The 10,904-nt window shown below is 34.6% G+C and overlaps 1 protein-coding gene and 1 long non-coding RNA gene across 2 annotated transcripts; one reads left to right on the top strand and one right to left on the bottom strand.

Annotated features, from left to right (window-relative positions):
* Positions 1-235: 235 nt before the first annotated feature.
* Positions 236-3,543, top strand: LOC129274002 (uncharacterized). Its single transcript, XM_054910868.2, has 3 exons — positions 236-298; positions 1,471-1,510; positions 3,251-3,543. Exons 1-3 carry the CDS (start codon positions 236-238, stop codon positions 3,541-3,543), a joined length of 396 nt encoding a protein of 131 aa, XP_054766843.2.
* Positions 3,544-3,926: 383 nt separating this feature from the next.
* LOC129261816 (uncharacterized) lies at positions 3,927-8,056 on the bottom strand. The gene is made up of 4 exons (XR_010295524.1): positions 7,989-8,056; positions 7,440-7,515; positions 4,913-7,079; positions 3,927-4,439 (listed from the first exon to the last, which is right to left on the bottom strand). It is a non-coding gene; the product is annotated as an uncharacterized LOC129261816 (long non-coding RNA).
* Positions 8,057-10,904: the final 2,848 nt, after the last annotated feature.

The following is a 10,904-nucleotide window of genomic DNA, read 5'->3' as shown; positions in this document are numbered from 1 at the left end:
TTGACTTGAGGAAAAAAATACGAAAAACTTGAGAGAAACTTTAATATATATTTTTTTTCAAATAGGATTTTCATTATTCTACTCATCTCAAACTATCAATAAAATATTTTGTGTAAAGGAATAACGTATACCTGCATCTTTTTAAAAAGTTTTGCAAACCTAAATCTCGGTGTCTCTTATCCATGTTATTTAATAGTACGGAGACATATTGTCTTTTGATGATAGCTGTGTCGAAATGGTTTGTGATGAAATGATGGGCGTCATGGCAACCATAAAGACTTGCAATCTCGACTGTGATGTAAGTATGGGAATATGATAAAGACTAGGAATCATACTACTACTACTACTACTACTACTACTACTTACTACTACTACTACTACTTACTACTACTACTACTACTACTACTACTACTACTACTACTACTACTACTACTACTACTACTTACTACTACTACTACTACTACTACTTCTACTACTTCTACTACTACTACTACTACTACTTACTACTACTACTACTACTACTACTACTACTTACTACTACTACTACTACTACTACTACTACTACTACTACTACTAGTACTACTTACTACTACTACTACTACTACTATACTTCAACTACTGGTAATAAAATGACTATTTATTCTACCACTACTCCTCCTTATCCTGGTACTACTATCATGACTATTACTACTACCACTTCTACTACTACAATTGATATTAGTAAAAACGATGATGATCATGATAATAATGGCTATGATGGTAAAAATGAAAAAAAGTATAATGAATAGTATAATAATAATAATAATAATAATAATAATCATGGTAATGAGTATAATGCTGCTACTTTTAGCAATGTGATTAATTGTAATAATAGTAATCATAGTTATAATAATGCTAACAATGATAATAATGATAATAATAGCAATATCAACCCGTTATTCTACCCATTTCACCATCACGTTATGACCTAAAGACTATGTATGCGTTTCCAAAAAGACCTTGGCTTTATTACGATTACTGAAGGCCTTTATTTAATGAAATGTCTCTGAACTTAATGTCATTGTGAAGTCCTCAACCACTGATGACCAGTTCAATTATTAAGCCGACCTTTTTTTACCTTCTAATTTTTTCAGAATTTGGCGACTTTGCTTTCACATTGATCAAAGGTTTAGAAAGGGCTTTAGTAAGAATCATTATTGTGATAACAATGGTAATTATCACAAGGCGTGGTGGCTCATTTACTATGTCTACAATGCCCTTATGTATTTGGTGGGTGTTTCATAAAGCTGTTCGTAAGTTAAGAGCGACTTTAAGAACGACTGGTGATCCTTTTTTACGCGTAAAACATCGTCAATGGTGCATACCATTTACCAAAAGAAAGGATCACCAGTCGTTCTTAAAGTCGCTCTTATCTTACGAACAGCTTTATGAAACACCCACCTGTTTGAAATCAACTTTTCTTTCTGACAGGGTGACCTCATATACAAAGGCCAGTGCTGTCCGGATTGTGGTGAGTTTGTTTTTAATAATTCATTTATGTCATTTATTTGATTTTAGGCGATAGAAATTAGGTTAAAAAACTTGCGGTTCGAGCTCCTTCCTCAGTTTTAACCAAATCTCATGAAATTTGGCAAAGACACATTGTTCTCATTGTTCTTACTAATTGTTGGCAAACACTTCATTGTTTCATTGTTCACACATTGAGGTAAAGATGTGCAAGACATTTTTTGTGTGTCAGAAATCGTGTTACTATGGCAACAACATAATGGCAAAATTAGGTAAAAACCTTGCGATTCGAACTACTTCATCAGTTTTCAACCAATTCTCATGAAATTTCGCATGCACATTGGACTTGAGTTAAAGATGTGCAAGATATTTTGTTGTCACTTGTCAGAAATGCGTTGCCATGGGAACTACGTATTGTAGCATAAATTCCAGGAAAACTTGTGGATCAAACAGGGCCCTGGGAACAATTTTTTTTGGCAAGGGGTGCTGAACTAAATGTGACAAGTAAAAAAATGAGGGTCGTTTTGGTCCCCAGAATTAGACAAGCAAAAAAAGGGGATTTCAACCAGACAAATAGTTGGCCATTTTCCTTACATTGTCGCCAATTTTTGGCACATCTACCAGAATTCCAGGGGGTGCTGCCTATGGAGAATAATACACATAGCACCCTGGGAAATTCTACCCCCGCTTTCCCCAGGGCCATGCATGGGATCAGAGTATCTCCCCAGTTTTTTTGCTCGTGCCCATGAAAATTGGCGCAAATATTCATCTTGGGGTTAAGCCGCAAGATTCATTATCTAGACGTGTTTAAAACTGCATTTCCATGGTAACGCCATAGGGTTGGATATTAATCTCCTAGTTTTCCGGGGAGGGAGGGGAACACCTAAAAAAAAAACGATTTGAAACTAAAGCAAAGCCATGGTGGCGGTTTTTGCATGTTCTAGAGTGACATTGAAGAATTTCGTGCACACTTTTGGTTTTCAAACTGTTTTTTTTTTTTTTTTTTTTTTTTGGGGGGGGGGGCAATTGCTCAGTTCCTTCTCTTATGTTCAACCGTGTTGTTTCATTAAAGACAAATTATCACTGCTTTTCACTTACTAAGTTGCTCTTAGACAGTCAGGTAAATGGATTTGCGGCAGCTTATAGCAATAGTGACTGTTGTTTCGTGAAATTCTTCCGTGACTGATGCTTTGGAACCAAGGGAGGACATTGAAATATTTGTAGGATTAACCATATTTTTTAATATTTTATCTTTATGAATGTTGTACCTGGGTAAGTTTTATTAAAAAGTGAATAGAGGAGGTCAACGTACCTCTCCGCCCAAGTTAAGTTAAACTCTAGAGTTAAAATCTAGTTTACATAACGTTCTGTGTCCACTTCATTAAAATCTGCTATTCCGTTTATCTATTAAGATTATTTTACACTGCACCCTTTGGAATTTTAGAACCATCATTTGTCCCGTATTTGGAACCTTTTAAGCATCTTAAGGAACAGAAAACTGTTCTAAACAGTCCTTTTAGAACTGTTTTGGTTCTACAATAAGACTTTCAATGTTTTCTATATTCAACCTATCGGTTCCTGATGAGGTAAAAAAAACTCCATAGCTTGTATAAATAAATCTATAATGATGATTTTAATTTGTTTGATTTGTTTATTTATAGTTGTTTTTGTTGATATTGCTATAATGTTATTCTTGTTACGACTGCAATTTTAAATTGCAATGTTTATCTTTATCCCAATGCAGTACCGGCGATTACGCCCGGGTGCGAGGTTACCTACTCTAACAAGACAGTGGATGTAGGGGATTCGTGCCGCACCGTCGACCCTATTGCACTCGGCGAATGCGCGGGCCTGTGCTCGAGCTCGGTAGACTCGATGTTGGATAATTCTTGTACTTGCTGTCAAGTCAGCCAAACAACTTCAATCCAGGCACTTATCGAGTGTCGAGATTCCGCGGACGCGCAATTATATCATGTCAGTGGCACTCGTACTATCGAATCCATCTCTCAGTGCGAATGCCAACGCTGCATCCCTTAAAGGAGAATGAAACCTTTGGAACAAGATAGCTTGTGTAAAAACAGAAAAATCAAAGAAACAGATCAACGAAAGTTTGAGAAAAATTTGACACATAATGAGAAAATTATGAGCATTTGAATATTGTGATCACTAATGCTATGGAGATCCTCAAATTGGCAATGCGACAAAGAGATGTGATGTCACTTGTGAACAACTCTCCCCATTACTTTAGTATATATTTCACTTAAATTGCCTCTTTTATCACATCTATCAGTAGATCATGTGTTCTTTCTATATGAGGGCATGTAATACAGATTTTTAAAGAAAACATCATGGATAAAGAGTTTGTATCCCCATGTAACACGCGGAAACTGATGTAGAAAGATGACACACGACACCATTCCTTGTGTTTCGGTTCGTTTAATATCGATGGATCGTTACATACAAAATTCCCAGTACAAGAACACAAGATAGAAAAAACCTGCAAAAACCGATAAGAACAAAACAATTAAATAGAATTATGATATGTTTGAAAATGCACAAAATAGAAATATACACATATTTGCTTGTGACTCCAAGATAAAACATTCATTAATATGACGTCAAGTAGACTCGTAATAATCAATGATAAACATGTTGTCTATATCCATTCATTAAAACCTAATCAATATTGCCTGAATTCAACTCATCTAATCACTAATTCGGTTCCTCCATCGTTATGGATAACTCTTCCAACAAATAAATGAAATACATCCATCAAGTGAAATTTACCAAACAACAATTAGAATATGCCAACAAATTAACATTGAAATACAGTGGTTAATGAATGATAACCACTCACCCTGACAATCTGGCCTAGAGGACCATATTTCCTCTGGTGAGAGCCTCACCCGATACACGAATGTCATGTCAAATACCTTTAAAAGGAAAGTAACAATTATTACACATAGTAAGCAATCATCGTGACCCTTTACTCTGAAAACACTAAACTGAAACATTGAATTTACAATTCAATAACCAAAATCAATTTAACCAAAATCTTTCACTCTAAAGATCATTTTACTAAATTGTTTCACTATAAGATTAGAACCGAACACATTCTGTTTTATAACTACATACTACAATCAAGTATATACGTACAAGTAATTATACAAAATATAACAAAATGACATAAGAATAATCTGAAGTAACGAAGACAGATGCATAACTAATGAATTATTTAATTTACAAACCCCTTTAAAATAAGACAGATAACATGCTATGCTAGCAAAGATAGCTCTTTAATATAACCTAACGTATTATTTAAAACAATAGAAAATGCATTGCGAACCAACTTTATAAACTATTATTCAAAACTAACAGAATCGACAAAATAAGATAATTATCTTACCTTTAATTCTGACCCGAAAATGAAGAAGCCTCTCTGCCTGCCCCATGAATGGGGTGCAGTGCAGGAGTGAATTGGAGTAAAATCCTCTCTCCTTTTTATGCAGTTATCACTCTCCATTCACAGATGCTAAGCCTTGACCATAATTATCTACGTCATACAAGCTCATAGCTCTGGAATGTGATGTTTTGACCCAAAGACCATTCAGCATCACTCTTACCCAGAAAGAGTGTGAATCATACTTCTTAAAAAGCATGAAGATTGTTAAACATTTCTACTTTCTACTACTTCCAGTTCCTGTGCACTTCCTGTGAAGGCATCTATCACTTACAGACAAATGATTAAGAGTTATGAAAATATATGAATTTCCATTAAACAGTTCATTTTGACCTGTTACATACTCCCCTACTTAATTGAGTGACGTCCCGGCACTCACTATACCAAAATTATTACAAATTAAAGTCCTACTTTAAATAACACTACCCGGAGATGCTTGTTCCCAGTTACTAAACAAATCAATTTACAATTAATCATGACATTAAGATATAAAGCCAGTAATCACCCGATACAGAATATGAAAATCTCAGCCATAACTCGGTATTGGCGAACCCGCACCACTAATACAAACTTTCTGGTCTCATGACGAGAATAAACACAAAAAACATATCTAGTGCAAAAACTCAACTGTTTCAGTTTTCAACTACACTCCTTATTATGTAATACTGGTCTCATGTTGAGGCTCCTAGCATTAACATTCCAAGTGCTTCCTAATTGATCCTAACAGCTCCAGAGTTTATACCAACCAATGTTTAGTTATCGACATAAACCTTCACAATCCATGTATCTCAATGAATAACAGACCATTATATACTTTATAACCAGTAAATCAATCACTACAATGTCATATACCTACTTATCCTTACAGCTGATTCAAACTGTTTAGCAAAATTACAAGGCAATAAACAAATAACAACAATTACCAGATGTTTCCCCAAATCTTAGCAATTTCCAATGGAACAATGGTTCATCAATATAACATACTGAAAAATCTTATAACTTTTGACTAATTCACTCAACTACCAATGCGTCCTTTCCGGCCTCGAAGGTTAACAGAAAAACAAAGGTAAAGAGAAAAACCTTACTGCCCCAATAGTCACTCCAGTATCCCTCTAATGCAATCCCGGTCTCAGATTGAGGTTCTCGAAATTAACATTGATACTTTTATTCTGACTAAACCTAGCAGTACTCCTAGCCAAATACCAGTTACAAATCAGAATGATCAGCATATTACAATATAATAACCATTATAACACACAGAAACATAAAAGTAAAACACTTTCGTCAATACGTCGGCTCCCCTACTTTTTCAAAAGTAGCCCCTAAAACTATTAAATACAAATTCTGGATCAAACAATTAACATTAATTCACGCCATAACTTAATTAAAACCGAATATTAATCAAGACCCAAAACTAAACTTAAAAAGTTAACAAACTTCAAGTATCAGACACAGAAAAGTCTCAACTATTCACAAGTTAATCATGTTTGCCAAACCCAGAGCTTACTCTGCACATACTGTACTCCCTCCTATCAACATATAAAATACTGGTGTCTCTGGCTTCCAACACCCCAATGTGTGGTTCCCATCCAACCAGCCAGAATTACATAAGAAAGGGGGCATGGACTGTTCCAAAACACAGCATTACCATGACAACACAAAAATGAACCTTGAACAGTGCTCAGTGTTCCCTTGATGACCAAAGCTTTTTTATCTGAAAACTCTTACAGGGTATCTCATAAAATACCTTTCCATTAGTATTAATCCCTATCAAATACATTGTAGCCTCATATTATTTTAAAACAAACTACATTTCGGCTACAGCATTCACACAATGTACACACACAATACATCTTAAACTTAAAGCTACGTTCATATTTACAAAATTCAAGATGTCCAACAGATGAGACGGATGAGCTCCTCAGATTGCCAGGGTTTGAACTTGGTTGTATCCAACGATGAACATCGATCCTGCCGACTACGCCACATGTAACACGCGGAAACTGATGTAGAAAGATGACACACGACACCATTCCTTGTGTTTCGGTTCGTTTAATATCGATGGATCGTTACATACAAAATTCCCAGTACAAGAACACAAGATAGAAAAAACCTGCAAAAACCGATAAGAACAAAACAATTAAATATAATTATGATATGTTTGAAAATGCACAAAATAGAAATATACACATATTTGCTTGTGACTCCAAGATAAAACATTTATCAATATGACGTCAAGTAGACTCGTAATAATCAATGATAAACATGTTGTCAATATCCATTCATTAAAACCTAATCAATATTGCCTGAATTCATCTCATCTATTCACTAATTCGGTTCCTCCATCGTTATGGATAACTCTTCCAACAAATAAATGAAATACATCCATCAAGTGAAATTTACCAAACAACAATTAGAATATGCCAACAAATTAACATTGAAATACAGTGGTTAATGAATGATAACCACTCACCCTGACAATCTGGCCTAGAGGACCATATTTCCTCAGGTGAGAGCCTCACCCGCTACACGAATGTCATGTCAAATACCTTTAAAAGGAAAGTAACAATTATTACACATAGTAAGCAATCATCGTGACCCTTTACACTGAAAACACTAAACGGAAACATTGAATTAACAATTCAATAACCAAAATCAATTTAACCAAAATCATTCACTCTAAAGATCATTTTACTAAATTGTTTCACTATAAGATTAGAACCGAACACATTCTGTTTTATAACTACATACTACAATCAAGTATATACGTACAAGTAATTATACAAAATATAACAAAATGACATAAGAATAATCTGAAGTAACGAAGACAGATGCATAACTAATGAATTATTTAATTTACAAACCCCTTTAAAATAAGACAGATAACATGCTATGCTAGCAAAGATAGCTCTTTAATATAACCTAACGTATTATTTAAAACAATAGAAAATGCATTGCGAACCAACTTTATAAACTATTATTCAAAACTAACAGAATCGACAAAATAAGATAATTATCTTACCTTTAATTCTGACCCGAAAACGAAGAAGCCTCTCTGCCTGCCCCATGAATGGGGTGCAGTGCAGGAGTGAATTGGAGTAAAATCCTCTCTCCTTTTTATGCAGTTATCACTCTCCATTCACAGATGCTAAGCCTTGACCATAATTATCTACGTCATACAAGCTCATAGCTCTGGAATGTGATGTTTTGACCCAAAGACCATTCAGCATCACTCTTACCCAGAAAGAGTGTGAATCATACTTCTTAAAAAGCATGAAGATTGTTAAACATTTCTACTTTCTACTACTTCCTGTGCACTTCCTGTGAAGGCATCTATCACTTACAGACAAATGATTAAGAGTTATGAAAATATATGAATTTCCATTAAACAGTTCATTTTGACCTGTTACACACATAAGAAAAAGCAAAGAGACATTTTGAGGGTAGTTTATAGTCCATCAAAGGGAAAGTTGTTCACATGTGACATCACATATCCTTGTCGCATTGCCAATGGGAGGATCTCCATAGCATTAGTGATTGCAATATTCAAATGCTCATAACTTTCTCAATATTGGTTCGATTTTTCTCAAACTTTCTCTTTTTATATTCTTTGATTTTTCTGTTTCGATATAAGCATACTTGTTCCAAAGGTTTCATTCCCCTTTAATAACAGAGGACAGAACGAGCTTTTGCACACAAAAAAGAGGGGGGGGGGGCAAACTTTACACCCGTATTACCCCCGATCGACTTCGGTGCTGATTAATGTTTTTCTTTTTAAGGGTACTCATAAGAGTCACTTCTTAGCTTTATTCTTTTAAAACAACATAAAATATATGTAATACTGTACTCTGAAAATCCCTGGAAATTGAACATTCTTGGCAATGTAGCTGATCCTGAATAAGAAGCGTTAATGTAGCTAAATAACTACATAATTATACATTCTGGCCTGATCGAAAAGGGACCTGTTAAGGATTATTTGCAGTTAGTAATACATGAAGACGATTTATATTTCAACAATTACATTGAAATTGAAACTTTATTTACCACATTCTTTTAAAAATCATACAAATCAAGAAATATTAATATTTCGAATAAAATACATTATAATATAAGTGATAATGCGAGCGCGAAGCTCGAGCAAAATTGCTTTTGACATTCCGACATAAAAAATTGACACTTTGTGTAATGATGAATGTGATAGATATTTAAGTTAACAATTGACGGAAAACGAGAGATTTCAGACCTAAAAAGAGGATGCTCTCTACACACTAAGAAATAAAGGTTAAAAATTGAACCCCGAAAGGTTGATGCAAAATCAGCACCCTATGGGTTCCAAAATTGAACCCTGCGGTTGGGATTCATTTTTGCACCCTGCGGGTTCAAAACTGCACCCCTAGGGGTTCAATTTAAAATTTAGGGGTGCAGTTTTGAATCCGCAGGGTGCAAAAATGAACCCCAACCGCAGGGTTCAATTTTTTAACCCATAGGGTGCTGATTTTGCATCAACCTTTCGGGGTTCAATTTTGAACCTTTATTTCTTAGTGTGTAGATCACGTTTTGTAAATCATGAAAAGGATGAGTAATTGGGTATCTTCCTCGATTAATAATGCGAGCGCAAAGCGCGAGGAGAAGTTGATATTCTGATCTGAAACTGGATTATTTTATCTCAATATTACATGCGTGCACTTTTTTTTAGATTTAGACCTAGAACCTTGGTATTTGGTATTTCAAATACATGTTTCTTTATCATTTCATTTATTGATTTCCGTTTCGTAGTGTTTTACAAAATATGAAAAACATAACCTAACAAAGTAAAGAAGCGTAGAAAAGCCTTAAAAACGGAAATACTGAAACTTTCGACATGCACTCATCGGAGTAAAATCGCATGAATGAATAGAAAGCTAGAGCAGAACAATATGTAATAAAACCGAAAGAGACAATGAAAAGAATATTACAAGACATAGCATCATACATAGCATAATGAGGCCTATAGATTTGATAAACAAAATTAAAAAAATTAAGGTGCCTCAGATGTTTGTATTTTAGAGTAAGACGGAGGGGCTTGCCTTTCGACAAGACCTTAAATTTAGTTTATTACCTAATTTGCACACACATACAAAATAATAGGTTCGTAATAATAATAATAGTAATTATCTATGTACACTTTGCCAAACAATAATTAAATATTTGTAAACAATGCAATATAAACATTACAACAACAAAATGAGGGTATATAGAACGAGAATGTAAAATGAGAGAAGGTCAATAAGAATGAGAGTAATTATGTCAATAAGGATATTTAGCAATTAGGGATCTAATGAGATAATTCAATATGGTTGTGCTATTTAATGTTAAAAGATTCATTATTTGCAAGAATAAAGAGGAAAAAAAATTGATGTCGATCACGGGGGGGGGGGGGGTGGCGATATATCCCCAAATATTTCAGGTAGGGGATGGCCTGCGTTGATTTACTGTCATAATATTTGTGATGAATCATATGGCAAGTATGATCAGAAATGAGAATTGGAATTTCAAAGAGTGCATTAACAAATTAATGAGAGCGCAAATCGCGATGTCATGAAAAGGGGATTTTAAGTAGTTTGTTTTAGTATTGCTTATTATTATAGAGGAAATTATTGAGGTATCCATTATTGCCAATCAAAATGCGAGCGCTCCATATCAGCCTATTGAGGAAGAATCTCATGTAGGCCTATCTCATCAAACATGCAATGCAAACGTGAAGCGCGAGCGAAAACTTTATAGTGACATGAAAGGTTTTTTAAATTTTATTTTCCAAGACGTCCCCTCACCTTATTTTATTCACTTTTCTTCATACTCTTATTTTCTCCTCTCTTTTCCCATCTTTTTTTTTAAAGTGCTTTCCCCTTTTTTTGCTCCGCCAATAGGGAGTCCCGGACCCCTTGGATCTGTCTATTTG

Source organism: Lytechinus pictus, chromosome 13 (assembly GCF_037042905.1).
Source record: "Lytechinus pictus isolate F3 Inbred chromosome 13, Lp3.0, whole genome shotgun sequence".
NCBI classification, from domain to species: domain Eukaryota; kingdom Metazoa; phylum Echinodermata; class Echinoidea; order Temnopleuroida; family Toxopneustidae; genus Lytechinus; species Lytechinus pictus.
Note: the sequence above shows the minus strand (reverse complement) of the source record. Positions and strands in the feature narration are given on the sequence as shown.

What these genes read in the sequence shown, in the direction of transcription:
- LOC129274002 (XM_054910868.2), top strand. Translation starts at nt 236, where the DNA reads ATGGTTTGTGATGAAATGATGGGCGTCATGGCAACCATAAAGACTTGC. An exon ending in CTTGCAATCTCGACTGTGAT is followed by an intron (nt 299 to 1,470) that starts GTAAGTATGGGA and finishes TCTTTCTGACAG; the next exon opens with GGTGACCTCATATACAAAGG. An exon ending in CCAGTGCTGTCCGGATTGTG is followed by an intron (nt 1,511 to 3,250) that starts GTGAGTTTGTTT and finishes ATCCCAATGCAG; the next exon opens with TACCGGCGATTACGCCCGGG.